Below are 24,430 nucleotides of genomic sequence, written 5' to 3' on the forward strand. Positions count from 1 at the left end.
TTAAAAATTCTTGCACAAAAAAAATCATCTAGAATCAAAAAGGAAAAAAGATACAGACTAGGAGAAATTAAATACCCATGGTAAAAGTCTTACATATAAAATATATAGGGAATTGACACAAATCTATGGGATTAAGGACCATTCCCCAATAGACAAGTGGTCAAAGAGCATGGACAGTTTTCAAAAGAAGAAATATAAACAAGCTATCTATAACAACTTTTAAAAAGTATTCAAAATTAAAACAGCCCCAAGGTATCACTTCACATATATCAAACAACAGAGACAGTAAAAGATGGGAGTACTCATTTTTGGAAGGTCTATGAGATCTCAGTCTCCCTAATTCATTTTTAGTAGAGATGGTAATTGGTTCAACTATTCTAGAAAAGTTTTGAATTGTGGAGAAGTATACCCTAAGATGGGAAGCTAGGTAGCCCAATGGATAGAGGGCCAGGTCTGGAGTAAGGAAGACTCCTCTTCATGAGTTCAAATCTGACCTCAGACAGTTATTGTATGACCCTGGGCAAGTCACTTAACCCAGTTTCCCTCAGTTTTCTCATCTGGAAAATGAGCTGGAGAAGGAAATGGCAAACTACTTCAATATCTTTGCCAAGAAAACCCCAAATGGGTTCACAGAAAGTCAGACACAACTGAATAATAACAACAAAATACCCCAAGGTGGTGATTGACGGAAAGAAAAGACTCACATATATAAAAGTTTTCCTATCACCATTACTTGTAGTAAGAAGAAGCTGGAAGAAGAAAAAAAATATCCTCAATGATCAGGGAATGACTGAACAATGTAACAGGATATTTATGCACCATTGGGAATGATAAACTGAGGTGATACAGTGATAAAGAGTGAAGAAATCAGAGCCAAATGAACGAACAATTACGTACAATAATTACAAATAAGGTCAACATTGACAGGCGGCAAAACTTTGGTAAGTACAACGATCAGTGTTAGTATCACACTATCAAAGGTAAAGGACCTGCCCTTCCTTCCTATTATCATTTAGATAAAACCAAATGTATGGGGGTAGCTAGATGGTGCAGTGGATAGAGCACCAGCCCTGGAGTCAGGAGGACCTGAGTTCAAATCAGCCTCAGACACTTGACACTTACTATCTGTGTAACCCTGGGTAAGTCACTTAACCCCTAAACAAACACTTAAATGTATGGAGCAACGTACTTTGTAGGGTCTGGCGAGTATTGGGAAATTTCTTTGTCAGAAAAAAATGTATTAATATTTTTTAACCGATTATAACCCTACATTCTAGAAAATGTCTTATAAAATTCAGGAGCCATTCTCTAACAAATGAAGAACTAAGGAAATAATAAATCTTTTTTATTTTATTTTTTATTAATTAAACAATTTATTTATTAATTTTTAGTTTTTAACATTCACTTCCATAAGATTTTGAGTTTCAAATTTTCTCCCCCTCCCTCTTTTTCCCCCTCCCCATGACAGCATGCAATCTGATATAGGCTGTACTTATACATTCATATTAAGCATATTTCACATTAGCCATGACGTAAAGAAAAATTAGAACCAATGGGAGGAACGACAAGAAAGAATAATCAAAACAAAACAACAAAAGAAAAGGAGAGCAAATAGTATGCTTCCATCTGCATTCAGATTCCATAGTTCTTTTTCTTAATGTGGATAGCTTTTTCCATCACAAGTCTTTTGGAGTTGTCTTAGATCCTTGCATTGCTGAAAAGAACTAAGTCTATCAAAGTCAGTCATTGAACACTATGGCTGTTACTGTGTACAACGTTCTCCTGGTTCTGTCCACTTTCCTCAGCATCAGTCCATACAAGTCTTTCCAGGTTTTTCTGAAGTCTGTCTGCTCGTCATTTCTTAGAGCACAACAGTATTCATTACATTTATATACCACAGCTTGTTCAGCCATTCCCCAATTGATGGGCATCCCCTCAATTTCCAATTCTTGGCCACCACAAAAAGAACTGCTATAAATATTTTTGTACGTGTGGCTCCTTTTCCCACTTTTATGATCCCTTTGAGATACAGACTTAGAAGTGGTATTACTGGGTCAAAGGGTATGCATAGTTTTATAGCGCTTTGTACACAGTTCCAAATTGCTCTCCAGAATGGTTGGATCAGTTCACAACTCCACCAACAATGCATTAGTGTTCCAATTTTCCCACATCTTCTCCAACATTTATCATTTTACTGTTTTGTCATCTTAGCCAATCTGATATGTGTGACATGGTACCACAGAATCGGTTTGATTTGCATTTCTTTAATCAATAGTGATTTAGAGCATTTGGAAATAATAAATCTTAATAAATCTTTAATGCCTATTATTATGTCTGCTCCTATCTCCTTTGTGTCAGAAAGAACCTCTAATTAAATTTCATTCACCACTGATATTTTTTATACTTAATAGTAGTTAGCTTGACAAGTATTCTGTAAAATATCTCTAAAATAAAACTGCATTTCTTTATCATATTTGCCACTAGAAGTCTTCTTCAATTCATGTGCGAAACTTAAAGATTTTCTTTTTTCAACTGAAATATTCTGAAGCAGCTGCTTAAATAGAAACCTATAAATTATTGCTGAAATGCTAGGAAACAAGAAAGCATGTAATTGCTCCACTGGTCTGTTTATTTCATTGAATAACATCATTTCTTAGATATTATTTAATTTGAGGAGGCAATGTGGAGTATTGAATTGCACCAGATTTGAAATGGGAAGGAACTGGGTTTGAGTTTTGACTTGCCACTAATTAGGTGTGTGGTCTTGGACATGTTATGTAATATCTCTAAGCCTCAGTTTCTTCTGTAAAATGGATATAAAGTACCAAACAAGGTTGTCGTAAAGTATTTTGTAAACCTTAAAGCGCTTATGTAAATGTGCATTATCATTAATTATAAAACCGTAATCAAAGTGGGCAAATATTCAAAAATAGCATATTTTAATACATGTTTCTCCATTCAGACTCACTTGGCCCTGGTTTCCTCTTTTGTCAAAAAAAAAGTATTCATTAGATATTTTTACGTTTAAACTTTTCGTTTTTAGAGAACAAGAGTAGATGCACATTTTCCTCCAGAATGTGTGTAAAGCTACCAAATGTATTAAGAACCAATTCCGCCCCAAAGGGGGAGGAATTTAAGAGAAATAATCAGCGTTTACTGTTTTCTAGACTCAATATCCTTCACTAGATTCCTTAGACCCTCTTGGGACTTGGCCTTGAGGGTGTGTTTGGGGAAGAGGGGGGCAACCCAAAGGTGGAGGGCAGAGAAGGGGGATGGGATGCAGGATTAAGAAACAGATGCTTAAAATGCGCCCAAACGAAATAGAGGAGGGAGAGAGTAATAATTCTTAATTTAAAAACAACGGCCACAATAACAAGCTGCCACCTGGATCGAGGGCCTCTCTTCCGAGGGTCCTCGATGAATTCTGGAGCCCGCCGCTGATTGTCACATCTCCACAAACATCCCTCCTCCTCCTTCTTTCCACCCCCCCCCGTGGGCGGTTGGTACATCCCACTGTAACACCCCCCCCACCCCCACCCCGGAGCTTTAAAGGGGAGCGCGAGGCTGGAAGTCAACGAGTTGGTCTGCAAAGGGAGAGTCCTTCATTTTCTGGGCTTGCAATCGAACCCTCTCCATTGGTCAATCGACCCTGCGCTTTGAACTTTTGTGTGCAGTGTTTTTCCACTGTTACTTGGTGTTGGTTTATTGTTTGCCCGGGCATTTTGTTTGCTAGCTTGTTTGCTTGCTTCCTTACTGGTTGGACAGGGGGAGGGGGCGTTTCGGGTCCTTTCCCCTCCCCCACACACCGGCTCTCGTCCTTTACCTCCTCGCTGGCCACAGGCTGCGATTGCTGCTGCAAGAGACCAAGCGGGCTAGCTGGCGAGCGGAGGGACAGGATGGAGAATACAGAAGTTCTGAAGCCGCGGACCTTGGAAGAGCTGATCCAGATCCTGCACGAACTCTTCTCCGGGGACAGCATCAACGTAGAAGAGGTGCAGTCCATCATGGAAGCCTACGAGAGCAACCCGACGGAGTGGGCAGCGTACGCGAAATTCGACCAGTACAGGTGAGCGTCGGGGAAGCGCCGCTTACTGCTGCTTGGCCGGTGCCACAGACTAGGATGTAGCGTCCTGGGCCAACGGGGCTAGCAGGGGCGCTTAGCCTGAGAAGGGAAATTGAGCCAGTGTCTTCTGGCCCCTCCCCAGCTCGCGAGCCCCCGCTGGAGATCCAGGACTGTTTGGGGGGACAGGGCCCCAAGGTCTCCATCTCCTGCGTTTAGTGCAGCGCAGTGCTTTTGGAATTTCGGCTGCTTGCAGGCGGTATCCTCCCAAGCTTTCGATCTGACCCGGGAACTTAGAGATCGTCTAGCTCAAACCTGTCAGATGTCGGGACAGATGACAGATAAAGAGACTTGAGGCCCGGGATGAAGGGATTTGCCCAAGATTAGATTGATAGTAAAGTCGGTAGGTATTAGGAACCCTAGTCTTGTAGGGAGAAAGTTTCTGACTCCCTCCTGTAACGTTGGTTACAGAGGGTATGAAAGAAAACGTATACCGGGTTCCTTGGGGTTCCCTTTCCTTATTCCATTACTGTTTTCTGAGCTCTGACTGTCAAAGCCCAGGCTCCTGTTCAGTTTCCTCTAGCTACTTTAGCAGCTATAAACCAGGTCTGTGCTCCTTAGGGCAGCACTATACTTCACCACCACAGTTTGGGTTGAGGAAAATTCTCTGCCAACTTTCCAGGCTGCTCAAGGCGAACTTCTGTGAGCTTGGGCTTGGCATGTAGCTCTCTTTTGGGGAGGAACTGCTGAGGAGGGCCCCCAGGAGGGCCGCTAGATTGGCTCCAGAAACTTCTTAGATCATTCCCCTTTAGACTTCTACAAATGTATTCTACAGTTGGATGAGTATCCAGACTATCAGAAAGAACACACACACCCTCCCTCCCTCCACCCTGGGTCCTGGATCTTCTCTCTCTGTCTCTGTCTCTGTCTCTCTCTGTCTTTCTTTTTCTCTCTCTCTCTCTTTCCATCACTGTTGCTTCCCATTAATCCCCACGACCACCACCACCACCCCCATCTTGTAATAAGTAAGTAAAACAAAGAAACAAAGTGGTTTCATGGATAGAGAAGTGGACTTGGAGTCAGAGAGACCTGAATTCAAATCCTCAGATACTATGCTAGCTTTGTTACCCTGGGCAAGTCATTTAAGCTCTCTGTGCCTTAGTTCCCTGTGTTTGTAAAATGAGGGGGTTTGGACTTTGGGTGACTTTAAAGGGCCTTTTCAGCAGAACCAGGGAAGACAGATCAATGCATTGGCAATGCCTGGAAACATGTGCTTCCTTCAGCACTGGTGATCCACCATGTCTACCTGAAACAAGACAGTGCTACACTTCACTGGCAGTCCTCTGAAATCATACTTGTGTTGGGGTATGGGCCCAAGCCGAGACCTTTGCTCCTCACCCCAAAAAGAATTTGGGCCCCATTCATCTGCAGGCCCCAGAAAACCCTTAAACTTTTTTTGACCTCATTCTGGTCTCAAATGGCTGCCTGAGGCTGTACTCCACTCAACTGGCCTTTCCTTATCTCTTATTCTTATTCTGGTGGTCTGGCTTTCCTTTTGAAACCCTAATGAAGCCTGGTCTTTCACATCTTAATGAAGAAGCCTAGTCTTTGATCCCACCTTTGATCTTATCAAGACCCCATTCAATCTCCCAGACATTCCCATTGGAATTCTCCCTAAACTCACCCCAGCTTCAGGAGCTTTCTCCAAGCCCCTCCCCCAAACACCCAAAATTACTTGGGTGTATATAAGATCCATCCTGGCCCCCATTTAAACACTAAGATTTCCTCATGGCTGTTTGTCCTTACAGGCATCAGTGATGTTCAGATTCCTTAAGAGTCTGGCCTATATGGGTCATGGGTAATAACTTTGTCTTTGGCTGCAAGAAGACTTAGGTAAAATTCATTTGGACAGGACCCAAGTGTAGTGATCTCGGGGTTCCCAGCACCCCTAGAATCTGTCATCATATGGTTCCCTGACCAGGAAATAACTTCCAAATCCCAAATTCTTCTCCAGCCAAGACTGGAAGGTACATGAGCCTCCTGGGTGGGGCTACAAATATGGCAATAGGGCAATACTTTAGGGTCTCACAGGTGAACAAGGGCTGGGGTGGCATGTGTAGCCCACCCAGGAATTTCCTGATCCCCAACAATTGGCTCAACTGTCTCCCACACTTCCAGGGGAACATGGGGAGGTCTGATAAGCAGAGGGAAAAAAGAGATAGGAGGCTTAACTAGAGAAAATTACCATTAGGTCCCTTCCTGACAAAGGGGTGAGAAGAGGAGAAGATGAAGGAGTGTTCAAACAACAGATCCTCAAATAGGCAGGAGAAAGGGCATGTTTTGTGACATCCCTTAACTTTCCCGTTGATGCCCATGACCCACTGGGCAGAGGGGAAAATAGGGCCAGAATTATTAGTTAAAACAGAGAACATAGTCATGATAAAGTGGGTAACCTTAGCTTCAGCCTTGATTTCTGCCCAGGGCTTGGCAAGAGAAATGGAGAAAGTGGGAGTGTTGCCAGGACCCAGGCTCCCATACCCTCTCAAGATTAATGAAGCTATTATTTCCCATTCACCCCAGAGTCCCCAACCCTTATACTATATTCACTCAGATCCCTAGGGGTACCCAGTGGCTTTCCACCCTGGTTCTCAAAGATGCCTTTTTCTGTATAGCTCTTCACATGCACTCACAATTTATTTTTGCTTTTGGATGGACACTACCTGGGAAATCAAGTCCATGTCAGCTAACATGGACAGTCTTGCCCCAAGGGTTTTGGGATAGCCCTCATTTATTTGGCCAGGCTTTAAGGAAGGATTTAAGGGACCTGGAACTAGAGGATAGTAGCTTAATCCAGTACGTGGATGATATTCTTATTTGTAGCTCAACCCGGGAGGCTTCTCTGGCTGCTGCCACAGAAACTCTTAAGTTCTTGGGTACTGGAGGCTATAAAGTCTCTTTGAACAAAGTCCAGATAGCGTGACAGTATGTAAAGTATCTGGGCCAGGAACTAACACCCACTTCTCCCTCCTTAACCTCAGAAAGGAAAAAGACAATCCTGTCTATCCCTGTCCCAGCCACTAAGAAACTTTTGGAACTTTTCTAGGCATGGCTGGATTTTGTAGACTCTGGATCCCTAATTTTGATATTACTGCTAAATGCCTTTATGACTCTACACGTGACTCTGACTCTCTCCCTGTAGAGTGGGGCCCCAACCAGGCTAAATCTTTTGAGATTTTAAAATCTAAATTGACTGCCATGCCAGCTTTAGCTCTCCCTAACCTAGAGAAACCCTTTACTCTGTGGACAAAAGAAGAGGACAGGCTTTGGGAGTCCTGACCCAGTCCTTAGGACCTGACCTTAGACTTGTTGCTTATTTTTCAAAACAAATAGACTCTGTAGCTGCTGGATGGCCTGCATGCCTCTGGCCAGTGGCTGCTACAGTCATTCTAATTGAGGAAGCCTGTAAACTTACACTTGGCCTCCAAAAGTGGAAAGATAACCCACTGGTTAAACTGGGAAACTCATTAGACCACTCATACCCATGTGGCAACTCTCATCTTCTACCGCACGCCATCTTTGCAAAAGCCCACCTCTTCAATATGACTTTATCAAAAGTTTATGCCACAGCCCCTTCTGGTTATAACACTCTTATTGATCTCCTAAAGACATCCCTCTCAACTGGGAGCTTAATGTGCAACTAATCTGATCCTTGGGGTATCCATACTTGGAATCTCTTATGGCCTCAGTCCATATGTGCACCCAAAGGCTATACCTTTCTTTGTGGTATCAGTGAACCACATGACAAGAGTTTTGGGAGCAGGTGAGATGAAATGGCAACACAGGGCAAGACCCTAGAACTACTCTTTTGGCCACCCAATGTTTGACACCCTACAAAAACTTTGTGGTGTGCACCCTCGGATTTTTAGCACCTCCCCTTCTCATTTTTCAATGCCATGCAGCCCATGGTCTCTAACTTTAAAAGGGCAAAGCGTAGATTTTGGAGAAATGTCCTCTGGTTCCTCAGAAAGGGAGCAGAGTATCTCCTGCCCTGGTATGGTCACCTACAACATGAACATATTCTCTCTAACCTTACAGAAACTATTCATCAGTTGACAAACAAGACAGCTTATGATCTCTATGGTCTCCAGGAAATCTAGCAATCTTTGGATTCCTTAGCAAAAGTGGTTCTAGATAATAGAATAGCCCTTGCCTCCAGTGAGGGTGTATGTGCTCTAGCAAACACATCCTGTTACAATGTACATCAACAACTCTGGGCAGGTAGAGCTGTGCACTAAAGGTCTTCTGGAAAAGGCTAGTTGGATGAAAGATATCCATAATAACCTCAGCACCCCCAAATCATCCTCTTCATGGGAATCCTGGTTTCTTTCTATATTGGTCCCTATTCTTTTTCATGCCGTAGAAGATGAGAGTTGCCAAGTTCCTTTCTTCTAGGGTTGGAGCCAACAACTTCCAGATGACTGCTCAGGCTGTGTACCAACCTCTGACCAAGTCCAAGGTCTCTAGCCTATTGAACATGGCATTGACCAGGTTGAAGTCTAAACCCTTGAACAGGACCCAGCAAAGCAGGGACAGCTCTATTCCCTGTGCCAGCCAAAAGCAGTTTCAGAAGCCAAGACCTTTGCCCTTTGCCCTTTGCCCCAAAAGAATTTGGGTCCCATTTGTTTGAGGGGAAAATGATGGGGTATGGGCCTAACCCAAGACCTTTGCCACTCACCGCAATAAGAATTTGGGTCCCATTCATCTACAAGCCCCAGAAAACCCTTCAACTTTCTTTGACCTCACTCTAGTCTCGAGTGGTTGCCTGAGGCTCCACTCAACTGGCCTTTCCTTATCTCTTATTCTTATTCTGGTGGTCTGGCTCTCCCTTATCTCATTTTGAAATCCTAATGAAGCCTGGTCTTTCACATCTTAATGAAGAAGCCTAGTCTTTGATCCCACCTTTGATCTTATCAAGACCCCATTCAACCTCCCAGATATTCCCATTGGAATTCTCCCTAAACTCACCCCAGCTTCAGGAGCTTTTTCCAAGCTCCTCCTTCAAACACCCGAAATTACTTGGGTGTATATAAGATCCATCCTGGCCCCCATTTAAACACTGAGATTTCCTCATGCCTGTTTGTCCTTACAGGCATCACTGATGTTCGGATTCCTTATGAGTCTGGTCTATATGGGTCATGGGTAGTAAAACTTTGTCTTTGGCTGCAAGAAGATTTAGGTCAAATTCATTTGGGCAGGACCCAAGTGTAGTGATCTCAGGGTTCCCAGAACCCCTAGAATCTGCACCTCATCACTTGGGCATTGCATTTATTAATGTTTTGAAGTCTTTCAGTGTTATCTTCCTTTTTGCTATTGTAGTCATCACAAACTTTCTCCAGATTCTGCTTACTTATTTCTGCATCAATTTGGATAAGCCTTCCTAAATTACTCTGAATCCTTCAGATTCTTTTTTCTTATGGCATAATACTCTTACCCTGTATTCAGATGCCCCAATTTGTTCCACTATTCCATAATCTGTGGACAATTGATATCTCCCATCTCTTCCACAGCCCAGTTCCTCTCTTTGTTTCATGTTTACTCAAACTTCTCAATCCAGAACTGGTTCACACTCAGTTCTTATTGTTTGAGTCAATCAAAAAATTGTTTGACCTAGGTTAGGCACCAGAGCCTAATGGGGTGGCTCCACACCACCATTACCATGAAAAAATACTGCTCTAAATGAATTTGTATATGTAAGGCCTTTCCTTGTTTTTGACCTCTATTGCTGGATCAAAGAGTGTGTCTGTACATCATCTCAATTTTTCTAATACTGTTTTCTCAGGTATCTCTTCTTCTGTAGAAGCAGTGAGCAGCTTAGAAAGCAGCCTCTAGATTCCAAAAAGGTACCTTTTCTTTCCTTCCTTCCCTGGGCTCTTGGTGGAACTGAGAGGGTAAGACTGCAGCAACCAAAGCAGTCCTAGAGCCTGACACTCCCAAGCGTTAGCCAGATCGGCCACATTGTATGTAGTCAGTGAGCTGCCCGGTGTCTAAGTCTCAAACCTGCTGTATGAGAGGGAAGTAGTGAGGTGTTGTTGGTGAAAGGTAGGCAGAATGAATGAAGATCTAAGGCTGCTTTTTTGGAGCCTTGGCATAGAAGATTCTCCAGTCAGAAGCTCCTTTTTTTAGTGGAGGGCAGGAAGGGGTCTGAATCCACTGGCAACCTCACTGATCCACAGCAAGGTTCTCTCCCAGTTTTATATAAACAGCCAGCACTGTCCTGTGAACTTGTACAAAACGTGTATGGAATGGTCTAGTATGATTTCCATCTCCTCCCCTCTCCCCAACCCTAAAGCAAATTCTATCTAGTTCTAATTGGTATAATTGTTGCAGATGTTTAAAGCCATTATTAAAATATACATTAACTTTTATGAAAATAAAAATTGGATTGTGTGTAATTAGTATCTCACCTTGAAGAAAGACTTTCTAGGATGCCTTAGGAAACCCCAGCTCCCTTCAGGTCTCACCTCAGGTGCTGCCTCTTACTGCAGGCCTTTCCTGATTTCCTCCCCCTCCCCCAGTTGATTGGTTGATTGTGTTCTTGTTTCTGCCTCCAAAAAGTGTTTTGTATTTATCTATATACATCTTTCTCGTGAGCACACACACCAGTGAAATGCAAGTGGCTTAAGGTCAGAGACTATTCCATTTTCTGTCTTTGTATCCTTAGTCCTTCACATTGTCTGGCTCATAACAGGCACTCAGTGAATACTCTCTTTGAAATGACATCTTAAAGTTACCCCTAGGGCCTGCCTTACGTTCATGAGTGTATTATGATAGTCCTCAGACATGAACCAGAAGTATTTCCAAATTACTTCTTGATAGTCTTCTGACTTTGCTTGTTAAATTCATTTACTTAATCTGGAGTTTGTGTTTACATCACTAAAAACAGATAATTACTTAGTTCAGCCAAGTGCAACAGGTGAAAAGATTAAGGTAGACTAGTGACTGATAGCACTCAAGATCCTGTGAATACTCATAGAACTTCACTTGGCATAGGTAACCATTCAAGCATTAATGGTTCATCTGTAGTCTGCAGCATTGCTAAGAAAGGACAGGTACTTTAACCACTCCAAGTCTTAGTTTTCCTCATCTATAAAATGAGGCTGTTGGAGTATATGGCCCCTAAGGTCCCTTCCGGTTCTAACTTAAATCCATGGATTCTGTGGAATAGTTGCTTAAGAATTCTGTTCTGAGTGTCTTGCATTGGGAAGGATTCCACTTAAGCACAGTTCTCTGTTCTTGAGGTATTTACACCCCTGTAGAGGAAGCGACTAACATCTGAGAAATAATTAGAACTTGAGATCATATAATTAAGAGCTAGGCTGTAATTAAGGCTACAAGTAAGGAGTTAAGATTGCAAAGTGCTTTTGTTTACATTATTTCACTTGATCCTCACAACAACCCTGAATTAGGTAAAGTTCTGTTAACCTCCTGAGCTTCAGTGAAAATAGATTTGCCCTTAGTGATAAAGGCTTGAACTCTGTCTTCCAACTTTTAGATCAAGGCCACTTCTACTTGAATACTGTCTAAAAGCTACATAAATAAACAAGAAGATGGGAGGATGGGCAGGGAAATAGATCAGTGTGCATAATTTTGACAATGCTAAGTGTTAAACGCTTTATTTTTTAAAAAGTCTGTTTCAATTATACCATGCACAGCCCCATATAATGTCATTTAGTAGAGTTAACACTTAAAAAGGGCGTTTATTAAACAACTTGTCCATATCATGTGTAGATCGTGTAAAATAGCCTCCTTGGAGATTTCATTATTTTTGTCCAAATATTTAAAAGGACATTGGCAAATAGATGTCTATAAACAAAATATAGAAAAGCATGGCAAAAGGTCCCTTTTCTTAGAATTTATCATTAAGTAACCTGCATTTTTGTAACAAAACTTTGCTGAATTAGAATTTTATAAACAACTCTTGTGGCAATGGGGAAATTTGCAGAATTGAGGGCAGGGTATGTGTGTGTTACTTTTTCATTTCATTGTAAGCCTAAACTATTCTTTGAACCTCTTACTTCCATGACAATTCTGCCTACATTTTAACTATTTTTTCCACCCCACCCCCCACTTGTATCAGATCTGCTAAACAAACAAACAAACACAACACAACCATTTTGATTATGGGTACTTAGTTTTGTTAGGACTCAACTATGGATAATTCTACAAAATTAAATACTAAAACAGCTTTTCGGTGTTATATTGTTTCTTAAATCCTCATTTAGCTACAGAGAACAATTGCAGCACTTTTGTTTGGAACAGCAGAGAACTTTCCAAATTGATATTCTGTAGAAACAGCTTTTCTCTGTTCTTTATCTGGTGAAAGCGATCAAGTTCAGACTGCTAGAATTTACCTCTTTCCACTTCCCCTTTCATTCCCTTTTCCTTAGAGTACAGTTAAATGCTGGGGAAAATTCAGTAACTCAGAGAAAATTCTTAAACATCTAAAAATGAGATGCAAAGAATTTCTTTTCCTGTGCTATAACTGTGCATTAAAAATAGAAACTAAGCGATTTTTACTTAAAATATTAAAATTTTCTAACTATAGGAGTGATGGGAGTGAGGGGAGAGAAAGAGAAAAGACTAATTTTGTGGTACACGGTTAATATGGTATAAGAGCACTGAACTTGGAGTCAAGGGACAGATTCATGTCTCTAATATGACACTTAGCAGCTATGTGACCTTAAACAAATGAGTTCACCTCTCTCAGTCTCAGATGCCTAATCTAAAAATTGAAGTGATTGTATTAACTCTCCAAAGTTCCCTTGTAGTTCTGAGGTTTGGTGTTTTACTTCTGGTGCCTCTTCAAGTAAAGCATGTTTAAACTTCTGGCATTTGTTTTCTTAGGTACACCCGAAATCTTGTGGATCAAGGAAATGGAAAGTTTAACCTGATGATTCTGTGTTGGGGTGAAGGGCATGGCAGGTAATAAATCCGCAAAAGCTCATTAAATACGAGTTTGATGCAAGAAACTGAGCTGGGCAGACTTGAAGCTCTGGGTATCTCTCTCTCTCTTCTCCTTCCACCTCCAGGCTTTATTTTCAATCTCATTCATTTCCAAATATACTCCTCCAACCCTACTTATTAAAATCATCCCTTTTAACAAAGATTTTTAAAGACATAGGAAAGACAAAGTTAGTTCAACAAAACCAGATATATGATATATGATATATATATAATATATTGGTTTTTAAAAACTTTTTGTTCTAAACAAACTCCCCAAAACAAACATTTCCATGTAGGTAAAGTAGAATGTATATGAAATTATGCTCTCTCCTTTTATGACATCACTCTTGTTAATCCCTCCCTTCCTTCTCCACCCCCTCCTCCAATTACAAGCAAGAAAAAAATGCATAGTCAAACAAAACAAATCCACACAGTAGCCACCTTCAAAAAAAAATTTATATCCTTCCATACTTTGAATATATCAGCTCTCTGTCAGGAGGTAAATAATATGCTTCATCATAGGTCCTCTGAAGACAAGGCTAATAATCTCTTTCATTAGCATTCTTAAGCCATTGAAAGTTGTTTGTTTGTTTTTTTAACAGTGTTATCATGGTTGTATAAATTGCTCTCCTAGTACTTTCATTTTACTCAGCCTCAGTTCTTAGCTTCCTAAATTCCCTGAAATCATCTTTTGACATTTCTTACCTTGCAAATATTTCATTGTATTCATGACCACAATTAGGTCAGCCATTCCCCAACTGATAGATAATCCCTAAATTTCCTTATCTTTTCTCACTCCTCTCTCCCTCTTTTTCCTTCTTGTAAGCACTTAATAAATGCTTGTTGATTGAACATTTCCTCCCTGGTAGTATTATCTTCTCCCTTAATCATACCTCCTTTTTCCCACCTGTTTCCATGTTGAATTTGGTGAATTACTACACGTGTGTGTGTGTGTGTGTGCGCGCGCGCACTCGCGCTCTCCTGCAAGCACTCGATCATTCCTCCTTTGTTTGGTCCAGATAAGAGTAAAGTCTGTCTGATGCCCACCCTTTGTTCTGTGTCTATGTGTGCTTCTTTTCATGTACCCCAAGTATGAGAAAAAGAAAGTTCTACCCGCTCCCTTCTTCATTTTTTCAACATTAGTATGGTCCTTCTTTTACCTTTCCTTCTCTTTCTCTCTTCAAACTCTCAGGACAGAATTAAATCCACCACTGCCCAACTGCTTTCCTTACTTATTATTTATTTAATTTTCTCAATACTCTTTGAAGACAGGTTCTGAAGGGACATTTGTTTCTTCTCTCCTATTAGAATGCTTACTCTTCATCATTATACAGCCTTCCAAATGCTCAAATATGTTTTCCTTCCTAGCTTTCCTTTGACTCTTGTGTTTACAATTTTAAGTTCCTGCTTAGCTCTGATATTATAATCAGGAATGTTTGAAAGTCCTGTTTTCCATTAAAGGCCCATTTTTCTATTAGTATTACACTCAGATTTGTAGGTTAAGTTATTCTTGATTGTAAGCCTGTATCTTTTATCTCTTGGAGTACTAGTTTCCAAGATCTCCTCCAGTTTAAAGTAGGAGCTGCCAAGTCCTATGTAATCCTTACCCAAGTTCCATGGTACTTGAATCTTTTTTTCTGGATATTTGCAATAATTTTTTCTGTGATCTAAAAGCTCTGAATTTTGGCTGTGGCATTCCAAAGACATTTTTTCTTTTGGGAGCGTCAGGAGGGAATTGGTGGATTCTTTCTATTTTTGCTTTATCCTCTGATTCTGATAGATCTAGATAGTTTTCATTTCTTAATTCTTGAAATATAGTTTCCAGAATATTTTTTTAAATCATGATTTTTTTTTCAAGGAGTCTATTGATTATTTTTCCTTAACTTCTTTTCCAGGTCAGTTGTTTTTAGTACCATAATACCTTATATTTTGATTTATAACTAATTTACTTTTCATTTACAAATAGTTGTTTTTCAGAATTTTAATTTTGTTTTAATATTTATTATTGTCTTATGAAGTCACTGGTTTCTGTTTGGTCTATTCTAATTTTCAATTAGTCCATTACTTGCAAAAGGTTTAATGCTTTCTGTTCTAAGCTATTTGTTCTCCTTCCAATTCTTTCTTCCAGAGTCTTTATTTCATTTTTAAAATCTCATTTCATTTTTTCTAAATATTCATATAATACTTGTGAGAAATTCATCTTTTTCAGGGCAGTTAGGTGGTGCAGTGGATACAGCACCAGCTCTGGATTCAGGAGGACCTGAGTTCAAATTTGATCTCAGACACATAACACTTACTAGCTGTGTGACCCTGGGCAAGTCACTTAACCCCATTGCCTAGCCCCCCAAAAAAAAATTCATCTTTTTCCTTAGAGTATCTATATGTAGTTGTTAAGGTATTTCTCTCTCCTTCTAGTTTGGATTTTTTGGGTACCTACAGTGATTTTTTTTTTATATTGGATAGTGTCTTCAGTTTACCCATATCTCCCAGTCTTAGTTCTTAAATCAGGGCTTTGTGCCAGGGCCAGGCTCCACATTCTGCTTTACTTTTGGATGAAGTCATTGGCCTTGCTTGATCTCACCATACGTAAGTCACCTAGGTTTCTAAGCCAACCCCCACCTGTCAAGATTAGCCTTCTTCCTCTTCCCCCAGGACCCTGGAAATCCAGACCACTAGATCTTCAGTCTATGAAATCTCTAGACAGAGTGCTCTAACCTATATATTTTTCTTGTCTAACAACATATGTACTGTCCCACACCCATAGCCCCTTACTTTTGCAATGATGGGAAGATGGATATGTTTTTCTCTGCTCTTCTACAGGATCAAACATGGTCATTATAATTATGCAGAATTCTGTTTTGGTTTTTTGTTTCCTTTTACACTGTTGTAGTCATGTGTTTTTCCTGATTCTATTTACTTTGTTCTGTATTACCCTATGTTTTTTCTAAATTCTCATTTGTTTCCTACAGCACAGTAATATTCCATTAAATCCACATACTCCAACTTGTTTAGCCATTCCAGTAAAGTTATTTTATGATTAGTTGGGTAGTATAACCTAACAAAGGTGCCAAAGCCAAACTTTCTCATAGAAGTCAGCACAGAAAGCTCCAGCATGGAGCATAAATGTGTAAATATGGTAAATACATTTACCATAACATAAGCATCAACTGACGTACCGGTTGTATATCAAGTGTGATAAATGACTACCTTAACTTGATTTTTTTTTTCTGTTTTCTATAGACTGAAACTTTATATTCAGATTGGTGCTGCACTGATCTTAGCCTGTTGCATCTTGGGTTTGTATGCAGGCAACATACAAACTAGAAAATCAGATAAAAGAACTGTCTAAAGCAAGGGGAAAAAACCTATCATATCTCATAAATCTTCTCTGCTTCCAGCTAATTGTCAGGTTTCTTTATCTAATGTATTGTATATTAAATATTAAAACATTTTGAGAGATAGAGTGGCAGAGTAGAGAGAGAACCAAGCCAGCCCTTGAGTCAGAAAAACCCAGGGTCATGGTTCACCTTTGACACATCCTGACTTCATGATCCTTAATCAGAAGAAACCATCCTTTTTTCCTTCATAAGTGGGTCTACATTTGTCACTAGAGAGTCAAAACTTTCATAGAATTACATGGAATATTTAGAGAGAGAGTGTCTTAAATATCATCTGGCCCAACCCCTTTCACCTTTTAGATAAGTAAACAGATTCAGAGAAGTTTGCAAGTGATCATGCTGCAGGATGGTAACCCAGAATCTCTCTAGATCAGTCTAGAACACAGATCCCCCAATTCCCAATCCAGTGTTGCTTCTACTGGACAAAAACTGCCTCTCCCTTCTCCATCTTAAGTAAAGGTTTAAATTGAATATTTTTTATGGAAACAAACCTAAATAAAACTTAAAGTCTGTTTCTTTGTTTTTGCTTTTTTGGTGAGGCAGTTGGGGTTAAGTGACTTACCCAGGGTCACACAGCTAGTAAGTGTCAAGTGTGTGAGTCCAGATTTGAACTCAGATCCTCCTGACTCCAAGGCTGGAGAAGACTTAAAGTCTGACAGGCTGATTGATGTTTTACCCCAGAAATGAGCAGCAATAGGCTAATTAGTGACTTTGCTAATCATTCTTTTCTGTTGTGTATGACCTTTCTGTATGAGGATGTCACAAACTGTTGCTATTTTATTAAAAAGGAACCTCACTTTAAACACATTCCAAAGTTTTTTAATCTTTTTGGGAATAGTGAAGATGTATATAACTTAAAGCTACCTTGAACTTAATCCTTTCACCTGAGAAGTGAATGTCTTAAAATCATATAGAAAGATGTACTCTACTTTCATTTTACCTAATAAATGCATTTAGTTTATGGAGAGGGGACTTGTATCCCTCTGAATTCTTGACCTTGGTGCTAGGTCCAATAGGGTCTCACAATATGAAATGGGTACCAATAATGGCCTTACCTCTACCAGGTGTGGGGAACCTGTGACCTCAAAGTCACATGTGGCCCTTTAGGTCCTCAAATGTGGCCCTTGGACTGAATCCAAACCACAAAATAATAAATAACAAAAGATAGCATTTTTAAAACACTCCAAACTTTATTTGGATTCAATCCAAGGGCCACACTTGAGGACCTACAGAGCCACATGTGGCCTCGAGGCCTCAAGTTCCCCACCCTGGCAGCCCAAAGGTCTGTTGCTATATGCATCTAATTACTTCCTTGAAGGGTTAGTTTGAGCAGCCCCAAAATATTTCTTCTCATATTCAACTTTAGTTTTCCTCTCACCAAGTAAATTGGGATGCTCTCTGTCAGAAATTCTCTAAAACTAGTTGGTATTGCTGTTTAGCCTGGATTTGCATCTAAAATAAGCCCACTCCCAACTCCCCAGTCCCATTTTTGCTAATCGTTATGGTCTAGTATCATGCATGCTTAGAATAGTCTAAATAATGTTGGCTAAGTCATATGAAAATATAAAAGCAATATAAAATTCAACATAATATAGCTGCATAGGGAATTAATATTGTTGTAGGCTATGCTCTGAAGAAGAGCTTTTGCTATTCCAACCTCACATGCTATAGCTACCATTGTTTCATATTATAATACTTCTGTGTACCAGGCAGTCCACTGAGTTTAGTTGTCATTCTCTGTGTGTATGTGTGTGTATATATATAGCAGTATCCATGATCATACAGACTCCCACTGCTTTCTGAAGATGCTGCAAGGAAACCTCAAAGAGACCCTCTTTGCATGGCCCGATAAGAAATCCAATGAGATGACGAAGAAATCCGAAAGAATCTTGAGGGAAAACCAGTGTGCCTACATCAATGGTAAACTGCTCACTTGCCTTTCCTACTATCCCCTCACTCAGGACATTCTCTATAATATTAACCCTGAGATACTATCACTGTATCTATCACAAAGGTTATTTAGACAAATACTATGTTGGCTTCTCTAGGATTCCAACCATTTAGAAAACAACTTAAAATCATCTTAGAGAAATTGTCTGTGAATTCAAGTGTGTCTGTTATGGTAGGAATAGCATCTGCTTTATGTAGGCAAAGCTCATTTTCCTTGAAAAGGAGACAAGGAGGCTGTCCTTGGGGTAACATTTTGAAACACTGGCTTAGTTTCCTTGATACCTGAGGGGGGGAAAAAAAAGCCCAGCCTATGGAGAGTTGATGTTCCCGAAGTTTGGCAGAAAGCCCACTGCCACGAAGATGCTACTTTTAAAGAGACCTTACTTCTTTTTCTAGCTACAACTACTTGAAGATATTATGCTGTATTTTAAGGTGATTTAAAATGTTTTCAAGTAGCTAGGTGGTGCAGGGGATAGAGTGCTGGGCCTGAAGACAGAAGACTTTTCTTCCTGAGTTCAAATTTGGCCTCAGACACTTAAAAGCTGTGTGACCCTTGGCAAGTCACTTAACCCTGTTTGCGTCAGTTTCCTCATCTGTCAAATGAGCTGGAGAAGGAAATGGCAAACCACTTCAGTATCTTTGCCAAGAAAACCCCAGATGGGGTCATGAAGAGTCAGATACAACTGAACAACAACAAAAGATGTTTTCAAGTATGATTTTGATTATGTGGTATTTTCACCTCATGCAGTGACTTTAGAAGCTAACCCCTGAATTTCTGTTGTGAATTCTAAGTGCAAAGCATTGTGGACATGCAAAGAAATACGATAGAGGCTATCCTGAAGCAATTTACAATATAGTAGGGGAGATGGAGCATATCCTGTGTACTACATTGTGTCAGTAATTATTGAAAAAGTCTGTACCAGAGCAGACTGAATATTGACTTAGAAAACCATAACTTAACATCATCTGTTGTATTGTATTTTTATTTTGTTAAACATTTTTCAATTACATTTTAATCTGTTTTGTGACATGTCTGGTTTATACTACAAACAAGTTGAGAATGTGGGAGATCCCTTTCAGCTGAGCTGATCAGATGAAGAGGGGAGGGGGAGGACATTCCAGGCAGAGGGAGTAGCATAAGCAAAGCTGTAGAATGAAGCACCCAAACAGGTATGTTCAACCCAACTGGTTCACCTGCTGTTCATTAAGTTGAAGGTTTTTGAGGGTGGTAAGTAGACTGGAGTCAGATTGTGGAGAACCTTGAGTTCTAGGCCAAAGAATTTGGACTTTAGTTGACAGGGATCTGTTGGAAGTTTTTTTAGTTTTGGTTTTTAGCAAAGTATCGATATTATTAAACTGTCTTATACATTGCTTCCCAAAATTACTGAATTGAAATGTGAAGACACGAACCTCTAGAGAGCAGAAAGAGCAGAAACTAGGGGGGTAGGAGTGAGATTAGAAAGGATGGGCCTAAATAATTAGGTGGCACAGTAGATAGTATGCTGAGCCTGGAATCAGGAAGACTCCTCTCCCTGAGTTCAGATCTGGCCTCAGACACTTGCTAGCAACTCACTTAACTCTGCCTTAGTTTCCTCATCTGTAAAATGAGCTGGAGAAGGAAATGGCAAACCACTCCAGTATCTTTGCCAAGAAAACTCCAAATGGGGCATGAAGAGTCAAACATGACCGAAAACAACTAAACAATAACAACAAACCATTATGGGGAGATAGAATCGACAGACCTTAGCAACTGACTGAATTTGGGGGAAAAGAGGAATCAAAATAAAACTGTGCTGTGGAATAAAAACAGTATTGTCTCGGGTTACCTTTCCACAGGTACCAGTGGCTTATCTTCTACTACTCTTGCTTTGACTATTTTCTTTACATTCCTGCAATAAGACAAATACGACGTTAGTAAGCTCTCAAGCCACAGGTATAATTATATCCAAGTTAGTGCATGTTGAAGGAGTGTGAATTATTTCTCAAAGGTGTTGAAGTAAACATGAGGTCCAGGGCAATGGCTATTCTAATCCTTCTTAATGTCTTCCCAACTTCTGTGTTTGTAATATTTTTTGGAGATGAGGAGAAGGCATTATGTAACATGATGAAAGCTATTTCCCTTAGTGCCAATGAGCAGATTGATGCTTGGACCAAATAGAATGCATAATGCCTCATCTGGCTGTCATTTGATAGCTTTTGATACAAGAAGATGAAAACACAACCTTGACAGATGCTAAGCAGTTGGATGTTAAAACCAAAGGCAGATCACAGTGGTGGTCATTTCTATGTGTATGTCATGGCAAAAAAATACTGTTCACTGGCCTATAAAATTAATTCTACATGATAACAATAGCAACCAGAATATTGCTTTTCCCTTTACAAAGATATATGTATGTATACTGGCAAATTTTTAAGCACCTTCTTAAAGGAGAAAAATCACCATACACCAATTGGGAAAAGACTGTAACTTTAGTTTCTTAGGTCAGCTTCCATGGTAACATTTATATCAGATCATCAAATTAATTGAAATTTTCTGTAAACTCCTGGCTTTAAGAATCCTTCTGACTGATTCTAACTTTCATTGAAATGCATGTGATTTGAACTTAACTAATAGATTGTTTTGCCTATAAACCATGATTGCATGTTTAATTTGTTTAATCTCTCTTCTTGTCTCCTCTTTAGATTCTATTGGTCTACATCGGGTGGAGAACATAAGTCACACAGAACCTGCTATTAGCCTTCATTTGTATAGCCCACCCTTTGACACTTGCCATGCCTTTGACCAAAGAACAGGACATAAGAATAAAGTCACAATGACATTTTATAGCAAATTTGGAGCAAGGACTCCATTTGTAAGTATGAAATTGAAGAAATCCTTATTAACTTCTCCATTTAAATTCCTTGACCAATCCTGGGTTGGGGTTAATATGATAACACCAAGTGTTACCTTGTACCTTGGCTTTAAAAGATACTTTGTTTAGCATTTGGGAGGGAATCTGGATCTTCTTGAATTGATTGAAATTGGCTTTATAGGCAAAAAAAAAAAGGTTCCACACTTGTTCTTTTCTCATGTTTTGAGCACTGAGAGCTTAGCTATAAGTCTATTTATAGGTGAGAAGAATTTAAAAAAAAATAAAATCAATACCATATGATAATAAAAATAATAATGACCTTAATAATAGCTAGCATTTATATAATGCTCTAGGGTTGGCAAAGTGCTTTACAGATAGTGTCTCATTTTATCCTCACAACAACAAAATAACAGGTACTGTTATTATCCCCATTTTACAAATGAGGAAACTGAGGCAAGCAGGTTAAGTGATTTGCCCAGGGGCACACAACTAGTAAGTGTTTAAGGCCAGATTTGAATTCACATCTTGCCACCTCTAGGTCCTGTGTTCTCTCTATCCACTGCCTCGCTGCTTCAGTATCACCACACTGATTCTAAAGAAGAATATTCTCCACATTTGTTCTACATAATAGTTGGGCAGTCTGGCCTAAAGCTTCAAAGTCATTAGTGGCAATAATTATTATCATGTGTTCTAGACTTATTGTTTGTATTTCATTCAGTTGTTAGTATAAGAGAACATTTTCAAACTTTACAGTGTTGAGGATTCTTGGCAACTAATCAGTTAGTTCTAGGTCTACAAATTTTTTTTAGGCTCATGTTTCTAGGAAAAACATTTCCTTGGACTACCTAGATTAACCACTAGGTTCATCCTTGCTATTTAACTCTTGTTGACCTCATGACTCTGACTTATGTCAGGAGAAGACTGTGTTAGGTTCTTTCAAACCTTCCATAAACTTTCACAAGAGAATGATGGAAACTTTAAATTGGTCAATTCAGAATTAGAATAGAAGAGTTAATTCAAAACTTCCAAATTCCTTGAGAAGGAAGCCCTATCTCTAGACAGTACAGCAGGGAGGTTAAGAAAGATAAGAATGAGAAACCGTGCAGAAATACTTTATCCATTGAAAACTGCCCAGAATAGAACTACTGTTTAGGCTACTGGGGAATTGACTGATTAGAAATATAAGAAACAAGACCTATCACCTAACAGTCTAATGGCAATCTGCACTAATACCTATGTCTAATGAAATAACTGGTGACTTATAAGAATGGTTTTTAGTAACTAGCTTATATTCTAAGATAGGAGTGCTATGATTGCTGCTTGGCATATGAAAAAGACCGCTATATGACTTACAGTTGTATTGAGACTGCCCTTTATTAAGTAACAAAATTGTGCTGATCTATATCTTCACATTGCCACAATCCTGAAGGGATGTTATTGCAGGTTGAAATTTCTGTTCTCTGTCTCCTAGATAGACTATCTGGGGCTGGGGTGGGGGGGGGGGCGGGAAGAGGGGGAGAGAGAAGGTAAGAAGCTAAGGATATCTAATGAAAGCATCTTTTTTTTTCTTTTCTAGGCAAGTTCAAGTTCATTGGAGAACAACTAAAGAGATCCAGTCACTAGAGTATTTTTTCCTTTTTTTTCCTTTTTAAAGTATGCTGAAATCTTTAATTGTGGACAAAGAACCACCAATCATTTGCTGTCCAATAGTACCTTTGAATAAGATGCTTAGAGATATATTAGAGCAGATTTCTGGCTGCTTGTAGTTAACCTTGAATGAATGCTAGTGACAGGGGACTATCTGAGTAAACAATGCCAGGAGATACTGGAGAGGAGAAGTCCCATTGTTATGGTCTTTATGGAAAACCTAATCAGATGCTCTCTTGGGCATCTCTCTCTCTCTCTCTCTCTCTCTCTCTCTCTCTCTCTCTCTCTCTCTCTCTCTCTTTCTCTTTCTCTTTCTTTCTCTGTCTCTTTCTTTCTCTGTTTGTCTTTTGTCCTCATGGTTCCCTACTAGGAAAGACAATGAAGTCTATCATAATTAACAATAATTAGCAATAAAACCAAGCCTAAGACCTCATAACCCTACCTTTGTTATCCTGATAATTAAGTATACAAATTTAAATGATGTTTTATGTTCTCTAAGATGTGTTCAAGGGAATTGTTTTTGAATCTAGATTTTGCTGGTTTTCCATCTTCACAAATTCCTCTTCTGTATATAGGTCACTGTGTACAGAGACACTCAAGTCAGTTTTCGATTTTGTTGTGAAATAAATCGCAAAGATGTAGGTGGAGTTCATAGCAAAAAACGAAAACACAAGTGTGTTTTAAAGTGTTTTAAAGTGACCAAATGCCCATGTAAAATACTTTTTGTAATGCTACCAAAATTGTCAGGTTAGCTTGAATAAAACTGAATTTGAAAATAATTTGAAATGGCCCTGTGCCTTTCTAGCTTCTCCAAAGGGGAACCTCATAAACTAGGTTATCTTCTACTTATCTCTTATGATTGTAAGTTCCACCTTTCTCCCCTCCCCCTAGAATAGTTTTCTCTATTTGAGAGTTCAATAAATACCCAAAGCTTTTAAATGTTTTCCTAGCTTTCCAGGAATGTCTTTTTAATTATTCCTAGCAAGAGGCTATTAGAAGATACTCTGAACTCTTTCCATGGGTTTATTGATTACCCAACACAAACATGCTGTCATCAGTTATACAAAAGAAAGTTAACCTTGGTCTTGTCTTCATGCAAGGCTAAACTTAAGGGGATAGTCCCCTCCCCACACAGAAAATGTCCAAAAAAGGTTTTCTCACCTAAAATTCTGCACTCAATTTACTGCCATTATTTGACAAACTCAAAATTCAACTAGAATTATTTTACTAGCATTAGAACACTATTAGAAGCTTATTGCTCAATCCTGAAGCAAGGTCCTAATTACTTTTATGTCATTACTAATTCATACTTGAATAGACTCCAATAAAGACAGTTTTGAACTGCAAGAATTTTTAAGCACCTCTTTCCTAAATGCCAAGTCCTACTACATCTGAGAAGGGAGCCAATTCAAAGAAGAAGTGAGTGTCCCTCTTTCCTCATAACTCCCACCCTCTACCTGAAGAAGGTGGGAATGACAAATTCAGGGATGGGAGGAGGACAGTCTCTCTAGGGGAGTAGG

The 24,430-nt window shown here is 39.6% G+C and overlaps 1 protein-coding gene across 1 annotated transcript; it reads left to right on the top strand.

The window, feature by feature from the left end:
- The first annotated feature begins 3,559 nt into the window (after positions 1-3,559).
- Positions 3,560-23,689, top strand: CDO1 (cysteine dioxygenase type 1). Its single transcript, XM_020967392.2, has 5 exons — positions 3,560-4,066; positions 12,965-13,042; positions 18,227-18,381; positions 21,094-21,263; positions 22,840-23,689. Exons 1-5 carry the CDS (start codon positions 3,897-3,899, stop codon positions 22,867-22,869), a joined length of 603 nt encoding a protein of 200 aa, XP_020823051.1. The 5' UTR covers positions 3,560-3,896; the 3' UTR covers positions 22,870-23,689.
- Positions 23,690-24,430: the final 741 nt, after the last annotated feature.

This window comes from Phascolarctos cinereus, unplaced genomic scaffold (genome assembly GCF_003287225.1).
Source record: "Phascolarctos cinereus isolate Bilbo 61053 unplaced genomic scaffold, phaCin_HiC Scaffold_4;HRSCAF=312, whole genome shotgun sequence".
NCBI classification, from domain to species: domain Eukaryota; kingdom Metazoa; phylum Chordata; class Mammalia; order Diprotodontia; family Phascolarctidae; genus Phascolarctos; species Phascolarctos cinereus.